At 35.3% G+C, this 17,968-nt stretch overlaps 4 protein-coding genes across 7 annotated transcripts; 1 reads left to right on the top strand and 3 right to left on the bottom strand.

Moving 5' to 3' along the window:
- Positions 1-1,814: 1,814 nt before the first annotated feature.
- LOC101219583 (ATPase family AAA domain-containing protein 1-B) lies at positions 1,815-6,306 on the top strand. Its single transcript, XM_011653002.2, has 5 exons — positions 1,815-2,312; positions 2,741-3,041; positions 4,950-5,108; positions 5,271-5,566; positions 5,760-6,306. The coding sequence occupies exons 1-5, from the start codon at positions 2,115-2,117 to the stop codon at positions 5,958-5,960; spliced, it is 1,155 nt and encodes a 384-aa protein (XP_011651304.1). The 5' UTR covers positions 1,815-2,114; the 3' UTR covers positions 5,961-6,306.
- Positions 6,307-6,404: 98 nt separating this feature from the next.
- Positions 6,405-8,483, bottom strand: LOC101219342 (rhodanese-like domain-containing protein 14, chloroplastic). Its single transcript, XM_004146189.3, has 6 exons — positions 8,061-8,483; positions 7,897-7,943; positions 7,522-7,614; positions 7,256-7,394; positions 7,073-7,175; positions 6,405-6,766 (listed from the first exon to the last, which is right to left on the bottom strand). The coding sequence occupies exons 1-6, from the start codon at positions 8,275-8,277 to the stop codon at positions 6,652-6,654; spliced, it is 714 nt and encodes a 237-aa protein (XP_004146237.1). The 5' UTR covers positions 8,278-8,483; the 3' UTR covers positions 6,405-6,651.
- Positions 8,484-9,016: 533 nt separating this feature from the next.
- LOC101219018 (F-box/WD repeat-containing protein pof1) lies at positions 9,017-11,529 on the bottom strand. Of its 2 annotated transcripts, XM_004146188.3 has the most exons (4): positions 11,403-11,529; positions 11,197-11,307; positions 9,751-9,910; positions 9,017-9,410 (listed from the first exon to the last, which is right to left on the bottom strand). In XM_004146188.3, the coding sequence occupies exons 2-4, from the start codon at positions 11,273-11,275 to the stop codon at positions 9,158-9,160; spliced, it is 492 nt and encodes a 163-aa protein (XP_004146236.1). In that variant the 5' UTR covers positions 11,276-11,307; positions 11,403-11,529; the 3' UTR covers positions 9,017-9,157. The 2 variants fall into 2 exon arrangements, with proteins under 2 accessions (XP_004146236.1, XP_011651306.1); XM_011653004.2 differs by having other exon boundaries at positions 11,197-11,485.
- A 2,387-nt stretch (positions 11,530-13,916) lies between these two features.
- On the bottom strand, positions 13,917-17,915 carry LOC101218789 (RNA-binding protein 2). Of its 3 annotated transcripts, none has more exons than XM_004146187.3 (7): positions 17,588-17,878; positions 16,607-16,728; positions 16,278-16,512; positions 16,126-16,187; positions 15,950-16,031; positions 14,362-14,482; positions 13,917-14,240 (listed from the first exon to the last, which is right to left on the bottom strand). In XM_004146187.3, exons 1-6 carry the CDS (start codon positions 17,679-17,681, stop codon positions 14,379-14,381), a joined length of 699 nt encoding a protein of 232 aa, XP_004146235.1. In that variant the 5' UTR covers positions 17,682-17,878; the 3' UTR covers positions 13,917-14,240; positions 14,362-14,378. The 3 variants fall into 3 exon arrangements, with proteins under 3 accessions (XP_004146235.1, XP_011651308.1, XP_011651307.1); XM_011653006.2 differs by lacking the exons at positions 13,917-14,240; positions 14,362-14,482 and adding an exon at positions 14,560-15,862 and having other exon boundaries at positions 17,588-17,685; positions 17,775-17,915; XM_011653005.2 differs by lacking the exons at positions 13,917-14,240; positions 14,362-14,482 and adding an exon at positions 14,560-15,862 and having other exon boundaries at positions 17,588-17,875.
- Between the last annotated feature and the right edge of the window lie 53 nt (positions 17,916-17,968).

Raw genomic sequence — 17,968 nt, forward strand, 5'->3', positions numbered from 1 at the left:
AACCTAGCTAGTTTGTAGCATTAATAATACATTTTTGCTTTCAACTATGAATATGGGACCTTGGGCACATTCTATAAACCCTACATAATTGTACATTTTTCTTTTCGTCATAATGAATGGGCCCTTCCGGCCATAACCTCCTTTTGGAATAATATGTCATTTGGCGTTTCCATGGTCACTGACCATTTACTTCTCCACAACTCTTAAGTCTACCTTGTCCCTTGGTTGATGTGTAAGGTTTAAGATAAAAGAGTAGAGGTTTTCATGATGTGATATAATTGAAATGATTGGTTAAAATCTTCTTAATAGAACAAAAATCATGGACTAGAAAGTTCGACTATGTGAAAGATCATTCAAATCATATTATATATAAATCTGAATCATTTTCTTGTTTGTTCAATTGCTTCTGCTCACGAATGCTAAAGAGCATGAAATATATAGAAACCCAACATACTGATATATTCTAAAAAAAAGTGAAGATAAAATCTGAAACCACCAAATCTTTTAAATAATATCTTCTCATCTAACTTCTAATTAAAAGAATATGTTTGATACTCAATATATTCTTTTATTAAAATAATGGCTTCAAAACCTTCTAATAAAAAATAATAAATAAATTTCCACAAATAATGTTTTGAAAAAATATTAAAATATGGCCCACAAGAATATTATAAAATAGATATGACTCCACATTTTTTTTAAAAAATTAATACAACTTAGTCTTTTACTTATAGAATCATTTAGGATATATCAATATTCACCCTATAATAAATTCTGTCAAACTTTACTATATTTGTATTATTTTAAAAATATTGTCATGTATATTAATATCTTAAATCTAATTGATATGTTTCTAATAGTTCTTAAAATTAATTTTCATACGTTTTATTGTAATTGTAAAAAAGTTTCATAATTTTACTACATTTTGAAATGAAACGATAATGTGTGATGTGAGTTTGGAAAATTTTAGAAATAATGGATATTAGATTTGATCGTAAAAAAACTAGCTCGCTTCTTAAAAAGTGGTTCAAATACTTTTTTTCTTGGTCCATTTTGGACCGGATCGATATCTAGATTTATTTTTTTTTAAATTATTTTTTCTCACCTACTGAACCTTATGTTAAATCTTATCTCTTGAAAAAAAAGTTTAATCATCCGCCGGACTATCCATATGGAAGTAGCTATCTTCACATAATATTATAACAAATTAAAATGTAATTTTTCAAATAATCAGCAAATTTGTATTTTCACAAAATTATATGAATTTCCAGACTTTTCAAATGGGTTTTTCAATGGTCAAAAGTAGATTTTCTAAATTAATTCAACATTTTTAAATTTTGCTAAGATTTGGAATACATATACAATGTTGGTGTTAATGTTGGACGAGATTTCACTGAAATATACACAATTTTGATGTTAAATATGTTTGAGATTTCACCGAAAATACTAAATATAGAGAATGTCAGTGTGTTATTTTGTCCTAAAATTTACATAACTTTTTGAAATAAGATAGATTTTGATAATATAAACGCGGTTTACCACGACAATAGAATGGATTCGGAATTGAAAGAGGTTTTAGATAAAGATTTAAGAAAATGGTAAGAATTTGATAGAGAGCCAAACTTGGAGAAGAATAGAAAAATGAGTAAAGATGTGAAATAATTAGATAATCGTTTTTGAGAAATGATAGAATGTGTGAGTAGAGGAGGGCAGGAGGCCTTGATTTCAAAAACAAAGAAGAAAAGGGGAGGTTGTAAGGAGTTAAAAGTGGACCCAAGATAGTTTTCCTCCAAATAAAATGTTGAGCCCAAATTAGTTAGTCCAAAATCAAAGAGCCCAAGTTCCCTTCGTCTTCTCCTTCCCCGTTGCTCCGGTTCCTCCCCATCTTCCATTTCCCCCCCGATTCCATAACTCTCCTTAACCGATTCTCTTCATCAATTCGGTTTTATATAATATATATATACATACATACACACATATATATATGTGTATATATATTTCCCAACCATAATTCACCGCTTAGATTTCCATTCAATTTCATTCATAAACCTTTCCCCCGTTCTTTCCTGCTAGTATTTGGAGTTTGGTGGGACGCAACGCAATCCTCCATCTCCATGGGGGTTTCATCAGAGACCAAGTTCTTGCAGGAACTCATACTCTACGCTGCCAGTGCTGCTTTAAGTTGCTTGGTCTTATTCGCTGGTCTTCGCCACCTTGACCCCAACCGCGAGGCTTCCAAAAAAGCTCTCGAGCACAAGAAGGAGATTGCCAAGCGTCTCGGCCGCCCCCTCATTCAGACTAATCCTTACGAGGTACCGCTTTTTGTTTCTTTCTCTAATGACGAAAAAAGAAAAAAGAAAAAAGAAAAAAGAAAAAAGAAAAAAGAAAAAAGAAAAAAGAAAAAAGAAAAAAAGAACAATTAATGCTCCAGTTCTGCTATTTCTACCTTGGGGTTCTTATTTTATTGTTTGCAAACGATGGATGGGTTGTGGGGATGTTGGGGAAGAGCATATTTTAGTGTGTTTCCAACTATATTACGTGCCCAAGGTGTATGTTTTCTTGCATATTCTTCGTTCATGGTATTGATGTGCGGATTATGGTGTTAGAGCCCCTAAAAGGTGGTTAGTATCGTTTTAAAACAATGTGTATTGCTTTAGCTTAATGCCCATTTTTTTGTTTCTTGGATTGGACTTAAAACACCATCATTTTGATTAATCTGTTGGTACTTATCGTTCCACAGGATGTCATTGCCTGTGATGTTATAAATCCTGATCACATTGATGTAGAATTTAATTCTATTGGGGGATTGGAGACTATCAAACAAGCGTTATATGAACTTGTGATACTTCCTCTGCGGAGACCTGAGTTATTTTCACACGGAAAGCTTCTAGGTCCCCAGAAAGGTGTATTGCTTTATGGGCCACCTGGTACAGGAAAAACCATGCTTGCAAAAGCTATTGCAAGGGAGTCTGGAGCAGTTTTTATTAATGTTAGGATTTCAAATCTAATGAGCAAGTGGTTTGGTGATGCACAGAAGCTTGGTAAGCCCCAAATTTTTAGATCATTCTTTAACCACATTCTTGACACAAAGGTTTACTTGCTCAGTCTGGAAATATATTTGTGGTTGTATGAGTAATGATTTAATAAGGTTTTCCAGTTCATCGCATCTGAATCATTACTTTTGTATTATTGAATTATTTGGAGTAAAATCAAAATTATAGCCTATGAACTACACTCTGCTGAAATGGTAAACAATCCCATGTTATTGTCTAAGTGATGTGGAATATAGTATGGTTTGAAGTATTGTTGTCGAATATACTTAGAACTGGGGATCAATTCTGATGCTAAAATCCGATGTTCATCTGTTTCCACGTCTCAACTGATTATAGTTGTTCTTTTCTTTTTTATTTTTTTGAACAAAAACTGATATTTTCATAAGCGAATGAAAAGAAACTAATGCTCTGAAGTACAAGTATAACAAAGCATTGAAATCAATAACATAATCAAGCAAGACAACATAGGTACAGAGATAGAAAAAAACATAAAGAAGAACAATCCCATAAAAAGGAACAATGAAGCTCTCTCAGCTCCTGTTTAAATCCTGAATAGAATATCCCTTGGAGTTTTCAGATAATGTACACCATGACAATACCTTCAGGCTGAACCAGAACACTAAAAACAAGAGCGAGAGGAATCTTGGAATAAATTGATTTCTTCCATTCCAAAGCTCATGTAAAAAAAGCCTATAACTGCATCAATTCACAATAAAATGGGCTTTTGAGCTCAAAAAGGGACCGCACAAGAAATAAATAATTTTATCTTTGAACCGGTTGGAGAAAGCCTACTTGAAGCCAGCAAGGAGAAATAATTAACAAACACCAACTAGAGTAGAAGCACAAGAAAAAACATGATTAAAGCATTCACCATCACTCCAGAGTAAAGGGCATACCAAAGGCAATAGAGACTGCTTAGGAATCTTGCTTTGTAGAATCTCTCAAGTGTTCAGGCTTCCATTGAGCATAATCCATGTAAGGATTTTTATTTTCCTGGGACTACTTGATTTTCATAAAGCTGAATAGAGCTGTTTCTTCGTGGGTGAAGATCGGTTCAAATGATTTTGTTGATATTGTGTTACTTGTAAGGTTGTGATTGTTGCGATTACAATTGTAATCATCTGACGAAGTTTGAAAATTTGATGGCCCTACATGCCATGGCAACAACGTAATAGGAACAAAAAATAGGCAGTAAATGAGCCAGGAAGTAGTTTGCCTGTCATTACCCTCTACTTTATTATTGAAAATCTTTCCATAAAACCCACCATCATTTTGCTGAGTTTCCTTCTCACTCCCATTAATCTTTTCTCTAGTATTTGTGAACCCTTAGCATCCTCACTAATTTTTTCTTTATTTGGGACAAACCTGCTTGATTTTAAAACATTTGGGTGTCAAGGAAACTTATAAGAAATTAAGTCTTAGGTAGGTGGCCACCATGGATTGAATCCAAAATCCATGACTTCTTAGTTAGTCATTGAGTCTGTCTTCCTTTTTACCACTATGCCAATCATTATGGATAGCACCCTCACTAAATTTTGTTAATATGTCTCGTTTATTTGCCAAGCATCCTGCTTGAAAAAAAGTTCTGGAAAGTTACATATGATTACATATTGATGCATTTGATAAGCCAGTACCTCCCGAACATAAATTTGACTTCCAAAGTTTGAGTTACACTGAATAACAATTTAACACAATGGCATGTCAAAGTTGCAACCATATTGTAACAGTGTTCTTCAGTGATAATAGAGAAATTAAGTATATTATAATACTGGTTCTACTTTTAATTGGTCATTGCATTATGAAATTGCGTAACGGACCATATCCGGACATAAATGATATCTTGAGCTTACCTTTTTTGCCTATACATTTTAACCGATATGAACTACTATTTTGCAGTGGCTGCTGTGTTTAGCTTGGCTTATAAACTTCAGCCTTCTATTATTTTTATTGATGAGGTTGATAGTTTCTTGAGTCAACGACGCTCCAGTGATCATGAAGCTTTGTCGAACATGAAAACTGAGTTCATGGCCTTATGGGATGGATTTACTACAGATCGTGAGTTTCTGTGACTTCAGACCATTTTATGACATTAAGAAAACTAGTCTCTTAATATCTTGTCCATATACAGGATTTTACTTTTTAAAGATCTAATTTGCTCTATTCATTAGTAAGTTAAGGATGAGCTTTTGCTTGATGAATTCTTTTCTGTTTCTATAGAGAACGCACGTGTGATGGTCCTTGCTGCTACCAATCGTCCATCAGAACTTGATGAAGCAATTTTAAGAAGACTTCCTCAGGCTTTCGAAATTGGGATACCCAACACAAGGGAGAGGGCCGAGATACTAAAGGTGATTCTGAAGGGTGAGAGGGTTGAAGACAACGTTGACTATCATCGCATAGCTAACTTATGCGAGGGGTATACTGGCTCAGATATTCTCGAGCTCTGCAAGAAAGCTGCATATTTCCCAATCAGGGATCTATTGGATGAAGAAAAGACCGGAAAACAGTCTGATGTAAGTTATATCATCAGCCTCGTTTTTCCTTTTCTTGATGTTTTATCTGCCAGCCCTTGGATTGGAAGTGTCGTTTAGGTTCTAGATTGTGAGGCCTTGCAATAATACACTTGAGCTTTTCGTGGACGTGACATTTCTTCCTTTTCTCCTCCCTTTTATATTACTTAGTTTCTTTCTCATTATTACTTTTCAGTCCCCGAGGCCGCTATCACAGTCAGATTTGGAGACTGCTCTCCTCTCATCAAGGAAGACGAAGGTTGTAGCTAAAGAATATGCTGGATTAGGGTCGCATCAGATGGATCCCAGTGATCCTCGGATTCAAGCGGTTTTGAACGAACTCTCTAAGTTTGGTATTTCCCCATCAAATGTTGGATCAGAAGAAGATGACTCTTGAGAGAGATCCCAACTCTACTCCACTTTGGTGCAGGAAAAGGACCATCTTTTGCAAGAGGGAGAGATTTATGTTTCATTATCACAGTTAACGCAAATAGTTTAACATTGATGATTCTATTATTGTTATAGGGCACAGAAGCACCAAAACCTCGTTGATGAGTTTGAATAGCTGAGTTTTGGAATCTACATCTAAATGTTTCCAATATTTTACACGTTTGCATTTACCATAAATCTCTCATCTCCACGTTTGACAATGTAAACACTGCCTTAACAAGCTCAAGCAGCATGTAAGACCATGTGATAGCCGGGTTGTATTGATAATTTTATAATTCAACCTTCTACCTTACAATAAAGCCAAACAGATTTATTTGCAATTGATATCAGCTTCAGCAATCAAGCGGAAAAGTTATGCACACACATTTCATTACAAACCAAACATCAAAAGTGATGGGAAGTGGGTGGTATTTCCATTATGAAACAAAATCTAGTCTTCTACACTGTCCAACTTATAATTGTACATTTAAAGTGAATCCTGATTCAGCACACAAATGGTAAGATTGGAATCTGGCGATGCAGTCATGGTTAATACTCAACCCAAACATATATTTCCAGAGAACTTGGCTCTGCTCTTTAATGGACACCCTCCAAAAATGATAAGCTATTTTACTTCCGAAGATCTTGTAGAGACCACCTTATTCTTCTGAAACTACAGGCAATCCTTCTTTGAACCAATTGTAGAGACCACCTTCTAAGTGAAATACGTTGGCGTACCCATTGAGAACCAACAAGTAGGCTGCTATCAGTGACCTGTTAAATGTGGCCAAAGTTAAAACTTGATGCTTAGCATTTTTCTCTGTAGCAGAGAATAAACAGCTAAACCTCAAACAAGAAATAGAAGGTACTATGTGATTTTGGACACAAATCACATAACTGAGGACAATAATGGAGAAGTTGAAGAGACAATGGTTGATAGCAAATTCATCTTGCTTACTGATTCTTCATATTCTTAAACTTGTTTTAATCGTTCTACCCGTTGACCGTATGAAGAGGGATATTTGTAGAATGTCAGGGGCATGTAATAAACATATAGGTTACTGTCAAAAGTTTGAGTACCTTGATTGTTGACCTTCTGGAAGATTCTGGGTAGGTTTCATTGTTCCACCTGATGAGCATGCTACTATTATTTTGGCATCTTTATCAATTTTAGATTCTACACCTGTAGAAATAGGAAGATAATCAGGCATTCACTTTCGAGAACAAGAAGTGAAGTGAAGAAGGTGTTCACAAGTAACTTACTTTGCAAGAACTCTGGGTTTTCTTCGGTACCCGAAAAGATGCCAAAAAATGCAAATGCAGCTCTCCTGGCTATGTCCCATGCTGTCCACTCCTTTATAAGCCTGTAGATTTGCACATTAATGGCACCTGGTGGATGGCCCTATACCAAAACACTTGAAATAAGATATAAAAATTCATTGATTGTCCACCAGAGTGAGCTTAGTCCAAATCATTGGTTGTTCGGGTCTGGACGAAAAATGCAAATCATCACACATTAATCCACTAACCTCTTTGAATTCTGCTTCTGGCCTGACATCAAGAATCACAAAGTTGTTTTCCTTTTGAAGGCGCAGAGCTTCATTAGCATCCACACTCCTTACCTGCAGTGAAGATCTCAAGGGTGAGAGTCTTAATTCTCATGTTCTGTTCAGCATCATTACTTGTTTTGAACTAAAACCAATTCCTACTCATTATGCTTTTAAGTTTTAGAACTTCATTTCACAAAACTCCAGCCTTTGTTATGGACCAAAATTTAACCTTTCCGATATACTTTGGATGCATTTTATGACGAAAACAAGTGCGATGTGTTTGCCTGTAGTTTTAGATTAATAAAACTGACCACTCATCCAATATACACTGAAGTTGTAGGTAGAGAGTCAGACCCTTTTCTGCAGCAGAAGTTCCCTCTTCACCTTCCAATCCTCTTCAGCTGAATTCTCCAAATAGACGAGAATAAACCCAGCTTTGTATTAATAAATTAAAACTAAAAAGATTGAAATTTCTACCTGAAACCTGTTAAAATATTAGATTAACGAGAAGAGAATACCTGGTGTTTTTGCTTGTTTTGTTGCTGCCCCAAGAATTATCAAACTCCTTGGGTTGGACTGAGAGGAAAATTTTTGGTTTCCATATCTGATTGATCTGACTGTGAAGCAATAGGAACTTGGGTCATATACAACTTTTGAGGAGAATACAAGAGGTGAGAATTGGACAACTGGATGTAAAGAAGATGAAGTTAGGGGTAGTGAGGCAAAAGCAGCCATCTTTTAGAGCTTCCTCCAGTGAAACCAGGTAAAAGAAAATGTCCGACATATGATGTCTAAGCTTTTATATAGTTGTATTCTGCCACCTGTTTAACATTGCTAGATATTTGAGAGCTTGTGGGAAAATGAGTGGGGATTTAGATTTCTCATAATCTGAGTTTGTGGTGGATATTTTATCTAAGCCATTTCATTGTAGATTTCCTTCATCCTCAACTTTTCGGCTTTATTGCAAGTTCTAGCAACTATATTGAATATTTTTGAGCTGTTTTGTAATTTACTTAAAGACCCTCGGTAGTAGTTTGAGAAGACACTAAACAGAAGGCCATATTTGTCTTTCCAAAAGAAAATCAGTTTGTAATGAATGATCTTCAATGCATTTACCACAACTTGCCCATAGTAAAGGTTTCACTCATATATATTATATTTGGCTGTCTTCTACAGAAATTAACTGATAATCTTGAAAAGTCAAGAAGATAGTCTTATTTGACCCTATAAGATGTCTAAGGAGGAACTTGCCAAAGTCATTTGTCTTCACTGAGCATCCAACAAGTCTAGATGAGAAGGAAAAAACATCACCACCCTTACAAGCCAGAGGGAAGACCTTTTTTTTTATAATTATTATTACTACTTTTGCTTGCAGATTTTGCAGCTTTTTTATGATTCTAAAGATAAGGGTAGGTTAAGGCCTTCGTCTTTGTCGAATATGCAGTTTCAGACTTCGAGGTCTCAAAACAAAGTGTATGAAGAAGATAAATTTATTTATGGCATTTCAAAAGAACATGAGATGTATATTCTACATTTGCCACAATTCAATGTCAACGTAAACAAATATAAATATTATACATAAAATTCACATAATTTTTGCTGACTTAAGGAAGCTTCACAGAGACCTGCTACGCTTTGCATCTGTGGAAGCAACTTCCAAGTCTCCAATGAAGAAAAGGATCCTGTCCAGAATTCCTCGACAGGATTTGTCTTCTTCGAGAAGTCCTTCTGATAGGAACTCTCTTTTCGAACTCAAAGGAAGAAAACTGGTCTGTCCATTCTTTTGTCTTCTTGAACCTAGGTGCCTCTGGATTTCACCTTGGTGAATGAGATAGTAGTCATTCCCTTCTCGGATAATTCTTAGGCCCCTGGTTACAGTTGCCATGTCATATGGGGCACAGATAAACATATACTTTAATCATAAATTATGATTCAAATCTCTATTCTAATTTTAGTATTATAAAACATGGATTTTCTTGTGAAACATTAACCCAGAAGACACAATATTTAAGCTAACGCTAACAGGTTGCTTCAAAACATTAGCCTTTTGGTAAATTTTAACAAATACGTTGCTTCAAAACTTGCATTGTATAAGATCTCAAATTATAACCAATCAAAGAATTAAGAAATCATAATGGATGTGTTTGCAACCAGAAATGTCTAGCACTGAAGTAGGTCTCCAGTAATAAGAAGAAGAATACGACTCACAGTCCAAATCGATCACATCGATCTTGCACCTCATATGAATCCTTCCATGACTTTGAACCAATTGGGTGATAAAATGCAGCATGGTCTTCTCCCCACCTCTCCTTGAATAAATTTGACCACAAGATATTGTCTGAAGCTAAGGAGTTCCACTTCCTGCAAACTTCAAGCAGCAGGTTGCTGTGTTAATAGCTAAAGGTAAATTGAAACAATAAATCAACAGACAATCGGGATCAACTGTTGAGGAAATTCAAGAGACAATTCAGTTTTCATTCCTGTAATTTATTTATTCATCTATTCATCTTGGTCCCCGTGTTGCCGTTCAATAGCATCATAAACTTCCTCTTAGAAATTCAATTCTACTTTTAGTTGGTTCACTGTCAAAAGTTCAATGGTCCTATTAATAGAGAGTAACAACCAAAGGTAAAGGACGTTCCTCATTATCATGTCTCTCTACTCTCCGAAGAACCTCTTTACTTCTTATAGGTTGAAGGGGAAGGGCATCTTTAACTAAGGGATATCCCATCTGGGTTAGAAAGAGGACTTCCTTTCTCATCTAGGGATCAATTAGAAACCTTGGTACATCATTGCTACCAATCAAAATACGACCTTCCTATGTTATCATTGCAACCTATATACCATCTGAAGTATTAAATGAAGGAGTGAAGTATCAAATGAAAGAGTGGGGTTGGGGAGTTCAATTAGGAACTTTGGTATATCATTGCTACCACCCAAAATACAACCTTTCTATTTTATCGTTGCTACCAATATACACAAGTGAAGCATTAGATAATAGTGGGGACGGGGGGTTCAGTTAGGAACTTTGCCATATCAATGCTACCGATCAAAATACAACCTTCCAACCATTAGATTGGGGGGATGTCAAACCCCCTAGATGATCTCTCTAAAATTTTATCAGATCTAGGCAAAAGTTCCATAACAGATGATACACACGATCGTTTCTGTCTATTAAGTTCCAATGATATTGGATGTGATTTAAGTTAGGAGGGTTTATGAGTTCTAAACAAGACATTCTCCATAAAACTTGTTGAAAACTGGTTTCCCCATGCCAAGCATTCTAACTTCCACAAATACCTTCAAGATATTTTAATCTAAATATAAATTCAGGGGATAACTCAAGTAATGAGCAAGAGACCAAGGGAAACATATGTATAGGTTACAAAAAAATTAAACCAGGAAATTAATATATTCTGTTCATAGGATCAATATCCTATGAACAGAAGAATGTTAAATTCAACACAAATTAGCAAGAATACACAATGAATTAATAGCAGAATTGTGAACACAGAAACAGATCTTTGTATCAAAAACTAAGAAAAACATCAATCAGAAAGGCAGGACCTCATAAACCATCAAATTCAAGAATAATTACCCATGTAATTCAAGAAAGAAAAAAGAATTTTAATTCAAAGAAAACATCTTGCTGACCTTGAAGTGCGGTTGCAAGGTTCTGGGAATCCAAGAAACAGAAAATCTTGAAGCAGATTTCGGTTGGCAATTTTTCCATGTGAAGGTGGATCAGAAATGATCAGCAAATTCCTGTCCAACGAAACAAAGAATTGTGGAGAAAATTGGGAAGAAAAGAGAAAGAGAGGAAGAAATTTGAAGTGTTGTTTTGGGTTATGGATACATACAGTCTTCGTCTTCAAGCTGATTGATTTACATTTTCTCTACTTTTGAACGGATGAAGATAATTGTAATAAAGAAGAACATCAAAAAGGCCATTTTCAATTGGTGTTTCTTGAGAGTATACAAAACTAACATACTCGCCCTTTTGTTTTCTTCTATTCTTCTTTTAGATTTTGACACGTGTATGCATCTCAAATTAATTTAATATTTTATCATAATAAATACTATTTAGAAATACTTTTTTTTTTTTTTATTATTATTATGTTTTAATGTAAACAACTATTATTATAATCCAGATTAAAATAATCTACCATATATCTCTATACAAACTAATATAATTGAATTGTAGTAACCTATAACTGTAATACAGTTTGCCCCAATCGCCCTCTTGCTATATACAAAAGATTAAAATAGCACTACAATTAATCTATATAACTTGACTTAAATAGTTTTAAGTATTTGAAGAGAAATATAAAATAGGAATTAGGAAATGGTATAAGGGTCTAGTTCAACAATATGTTTGCATTAGATCAATTGGTTTCATTTTTATAATCTAAATCACGTTGGTGCACAAAAAAAGATACACCACATTGTTGTGTTATTGAATAAGTGTAATGAGGCAAAGAGTGTGATTTTTTGTTAGAACACATCTCTAATATTAGGTTGTGATATTTAGTATGCATGATTTAAATTACACTTATATACGAAAGAACATGTCGCTTCTTCATCTAACCACTTAACTTAAATAATTGAAACGAGGCAAAAAGATGTGATTATTTGCTCAAACATGTTATCACTCTGCAGACAAATACAAAGTACAAAAACTATAAAAGTTAGATAGAGCAATGAGGTTTAAACAGAGAGGAGAGAAAGGGAAAATGGAGGAGGAAAAAGAAAAAAAAAACTACTAACCTAAAAACCAATGTAAAATCAGCTTTAATTTCTATCTATACTCAAAAATTTCAAAATTAGTATAAATTAATGTAAATAAATTTAGATGTATCTCTCTTTTATAATATATGATTTGATTTAATTATAGGAATAGTTTGTTGTTGAATTTGAATATTGGCATTGTAGGGTAATTGAAAACAATATTATTACCGCATGTGGATGTGTGTCTTCACCATATTAAGTGTACAATGGGTGAATAGAGTCATGCGTCTTTAAAAATTGGATATGAGCAGAGCGTGCGATAGAGTTAAAAGGAACAGTCTTTATTGAACGATGGATAGATTGACGATTGATAAACCTTATTTGTAAGCGTATTGAATCCATTTCCTTCCAAATTCTAATTAATGAAGGCTAAAAAACTTTTAAGACTTCTATAAAGCTATATAACAGTCATTGTTATGTTTTATAATTACTACAGTAATGTTAGGATTTGAATTTCAAATTTTGTTAGAGAATGGAACAATGGGCAGTTAACCATTCCCTTTATACTGAAAAAAATTGAATGGAACAATCTCTCTACATCCAAATTATCTATAGTACCCTATATGAAATTTAACTGTTTAATTAAAGATTTTAAATATTAGTTATTTAATGTAACTGTTCAAGAAAGGGAAAAAAAAAAACCCTTGATAGCATAAAGTAAATGAAAATCATCATGAGGATGAAAAATGAAAAAGTGAGCAAGGATAAGGACGAAGATAGAGAACCATTCCGAACCTCATGAACATCTCTAGCTATAAGCCACAATAGAGGCCCATGTGTTGTTGTACTTCCACTTTCTCTCCTAACTCAGCCATAAGAAGATGTTGAATCATGAACAGAACTGGAAAATGTGGTAGTTCCCATCTTACATCATAAAAGCCTGTGCTGCACTTCATCCATAAAGATCAAAAGTTATATCACCAGGCTCCATCCCTGGCCCTCAAGAAATTGAAGATGCCTCAAACTTAAAATGTTGGTTTCTTCTGAATTTCAGAGTACACCATTTTGCTGTCGACTAAGTCTCATCCATTTCTGCACCACCAGATACCTTATTCCATAGCCAAGAGAGAAAAAAGAAAGGTCTAACCCACCAACTAAGATACTAGAGACTTAAAAAAGGAGCAGTTTGGTTGGTGAAACCCTTGATCTTTTCAATCATTCATAAGTATAATGGGGCACACGAATCAAGAAACCCAAAGGAGAAAAGTCGAGATAATATTCGTTTTCTGTTAAGCATTCTTTAGCCAACTCCATAGTAAAGGAATTGCATATATAGAATCTTCGTATGAATGCAGAGAAAGAACACTTAGAATATGAGACTGAAAAATGTCATCAATCCTGGAGCATTCGGAGGTAAAAAAAACGACCAATAATACTGATCCAAGCTGCAAGGAACCATGAAACATCTCAAATACGAATTCTCTAATTTACAGCATTTGGTAGACCCAGGAACAAGGGGTTTCAAATAAGTTTTCTTACCATGCCGATATAGGAAGAATTTGGTCTTTTTCCACATCGCAGTTAACAAAACTCTTCTCAAATAACATGCACAACTTCGGAACATAGTTATAAATTTAAAACTGAAGTAAACACAACAATGAAATATTAATCTTATAATATACCTTTTTTTAACCCCAAAACTCACGTCTGGATATTGTCGGATCAAAATTCTCGCTAGCCGAAAATAATGAGCAAATGAAAAATTTATCCCACAGCACAGCTCAACAACACGTTCATAGCAAGACGTATAAAAACAGTGAGATTGTAAACATAAAAGAACGCTCCAAATCACCAGATTTCATCACAAATTAGTGTTTACGAATTTGGTCGGCCCTAACTAATACGCTCCAGTTTTTGATATCCGACTGTCACATTGCCTCAAATTCATTACTTCACCGTATGCGCAAATCCTACACAAGATTCGTCCACGATTTAGCGTGATTCAGCGTTCAAATGAACTTTTCGTTGGAGTTTACCATGTGGCAAAGAAAATAATTGGTCGAGTGGGTTGAAGAGGGCATTTTTTATCACCTGTGAAATCGCATAATTCAACGCTTTCCACGATGCCCGCCACCTGACCTTGCACCAGGAAAGCGAGCAAATTGCAACCTTAAATTGACCGAGTCGCGGTCAAACTCATCGAATTTATAACCTGCAAAATCGAGCTCTGACTAATATATCTAGTAGCTACGTGTAGAACGACGAGGTAGGGAAAGAACAGATATCGAATGCAAGTCGTGTAAAATGATTTGAATCATAAATAGTCTAATATTCACCTTTATGATTTATTATAATCAACTCTACTACGTAATTCAAAAGGGCATATCACAAAGGACTTTATTACACGCTTGGACGTATGATCTCATGGTTGAGTTCAGCAATCATGATTTAGTCTTTCTAACAATTGATGCGCACGAACCCCAATCCAAGTAAACATTTTGACGCTAAGATTACGGATGTAGAATGTTCGATCAAAAGACCATAGAGATAATAATCAAATAAAACTATTAAACAAAATTTATCATTACCAGAACCCGCAACCCCGTGCGAATCAAGACAATAGCTAAACTTCGAAACCAATCCACCTTAAATGTAATAAGCTTCACATCTGCTGAACTGAAATTAAACATGAGGTACTGGACTGAATAATCTATGACACCAAGTACACAACTAACCAGATTTCCTACTGGCCGAATGCAGGATAGGATCGAAACTCAAATTCTTCAAGCCACACAACTTGGAATCTAAGAGCCCTATGAGTTATGATACACATGCAAACACAATCCCACCTTGGAGAGGAGAGAGCCATACAATACACATGAGAAATACATCCCCAACAATGAAGGGATGATTTAATATGGCCGTCACATATGTTATATGAACTGTCAAATGCATGAGATTAAAAGACGTGTTTTAACCAAGCACCCAATATGAAATGTGGCAGCCACTTTAGATAAATTTCCCATTTGACATCAATACTGTTATTGATGTCGATAAAAGGATACGTAACCTATGAATTGTTTCCCTGTACACCACTCTTTTAAAACTGGAGCTTTCAACTTAATCTCATATTCAATATGGCAGGAAACTAGAGCGAGACTAATAGTCAAATGCCAATAATAATGCCTATACCCTTTAACAAGCCCACCAAAACAGCCTAGCTTCCTTAGCTCCTACAAAAAATATCTACCAATTACATTGTTGAATCGTATGTGCTCATGCAGTCGCACCTTTATTTCCATATTCGGCGTGTGGCTGCATGAGTAATGAAGGAGGTTGAGTTGTACTAACTAAAAATAAACTGATTCCACACTGCTGTTCAGCTACCCTGCATTTTGTTTTTTACTTTTGACTTAACTATCTCAAACAACTAATAAAGACATATAAAGAGAGATTTACCCATGTTTGGGTAAAGACACGAAAAGAAGGACATCACGAATTACGCAAAAGGAAGATGAGTAGACAACTTTTCCGTCAAGACAAGCCAAAATAAATATATAAATTGAAGGCACAAATTCTCCAATAGTGACCTCTGTCAGGAGACAAAAAAAAATGCAAATGTTTAACAGCCAGAAAACAAGGGCAGAGAAATTAATGATTAAAGCAGATGCAAGCACACCTTGTAAGGCATCCATGGCCGTGGCTGCATGGGCAGGACTCACAAAATCTACAAAACCAAGCACCACTGGATCTCTTCCAGCCTGCACAAATTAGGTAAAGAAAATCCACTTTTTAGTTAATGGTGTCCCATATTGAATGTAAACAAAGTTTATGAACTTGAACAAGTCAACTTACACTTCTGGATTCCTTGTTAACAAGTCTCACTTCTTTGTAGCCAACAAAAGGACGAAATATGTCTATAGGTGGATGTGAAGGAGACAAGATTACAATATAAGAATTCCTTTAACAATACAAGGATGGGAAATGGGAAAAATTTTAAAGGATACGAGCTACTTCACGCCGGGTACAGCTGGAAGGCAAGCCTTCCACAAATAGTGTATTAGAAGCATCAGGTGGCAGGGGCATATTAGGCCTCCCACCTCCAAAGCTCGTACTTCTATCATTAACATTTGCCCCTGAAACCACCCCCCCAAGCCCCAAGATAGGTGGATCATTCATCGGATGACCAGGAACGCCCCCACCAACAGGTCTAGCAGACTGTCCACCATAAGATGAAATTTGCTGGAAAAAAAAAAGGTTGCCTGGTTGATTAGAATGAACTTGAATGAGAAAACATATAGAAAACAGAATTGAACCTTCAAAATGAAACAAGTACCGAGGTGCGTAGGTAACGTTCATAGGACTCATTGATAGAGTCAACACTTTTAATTCCTTGGAGAACAGGCCTATCATCTTGACGAGGATAATAGTTGGGCAGCTCGTGAAGACCAGAGGTATCTACAAGCCATTGAACATGAATTATGTGCCAAATAAATAAAAGAAAATGAAACAAGTGATTACAAAGGAGGTTCACAAAGAATTACCTCACTTCAATCAACGGGAAATCATAACTTAAAAAGGTAAAACTACTAATTCAAGAAGCCACAAAAATCACGTGAACATTAATATACTAAACTTTCAGTTATGAAGATCAAAAGTCCACCATTTTAACTTCAAGATTTTATGAATTGGTTCATTTCTGGAAAGATACTTAAAAAGTGTTGCACTCCGTATAGAAACCACAAAATTGAAATTGTTGATAAATACGCATTCCTTTTGTGGCATATTTCTGAAGCCTTAAAACCAAAAAGCCACAAGCAAGAACTCAATTATATAAAAACGGATAACTTCAAAATCGCATTAGGAACACCCACTGGCCATTCGAATCCTAAGACTCCTGAAAACCAATAAGTTTGGCTATTTGACTTCAGGAGATCCTATGTTCCACAAAACGTGATCAGCAAATCAGTAAAATTTCGATATACGGAGCAAGAAAATATGCTGAAGGATTAAAGCATCATACACAAATCACACTAAACGACGAAGAGGGGTGGTGTATAACAATACACAAAGAACCATTCTGAGAATTTCCAAACAAATCAACAGTTAAAGGATGAAGACAAGACATAAAAAGTAAACCCATCTCAAAAGACTACGGTTTTCTAACAATCCCATCTAACCCTAAGAGTTGGTAAAAACCAAAGATTGTACAATTCAGCAACTGGGGATTCAAGAAAATCCTCAAATTCAGTCACCTTAAGAAAACCCTAATTCCAAATGTAGGAAACAAAACGGGGGGGAAAAAAGAGGGGTATACCGTAATCGACGCGAGGGCGCTTGCCGACGACGGGCGGAACCGAGGACGGAGGCTGCTGCTGAGAGTCGGTATACCTCCAATAAGCGTCCGACATACTCCTACAAAAAAGGCGATGAATTTTAGGATGAAACAGGGACTGGCTACAATGTGGAACGTAGGTGAGTTCGGTTGGGTGAATTTTGATTACAATTTGAGGGGACGATCTATGATATCTATAATATATAATTTTCTTTTCTCTCACGATTTCTTGCAAAGTTCATAACAACAACACACATCACAACATAATCCAACACTGCCGCCTCCTCTGTCTTATAATTTTGTATATCAAATTCAATAATTTGGGTATGAAGCTTATGAATAATACTTAGAAATTGTTTTTTT

The sequence above is a fragment of the Cucumis sativus genome, chromosome 3, assembly GCF_000004075.3.
Source record: "Cucumis sativus cultivar 9930 chromosome 3, Cucumber_9930_V3, whole genome shotgun sequence".
Classification (NCBI taxonomy): domain Eukaryota; kingdom Viridiplantae; phylum Streptophyta; class Magnoliopsida; order Cucurbitales; family Cucurbitaceae; genus Cucumis; species Cucumis sativus.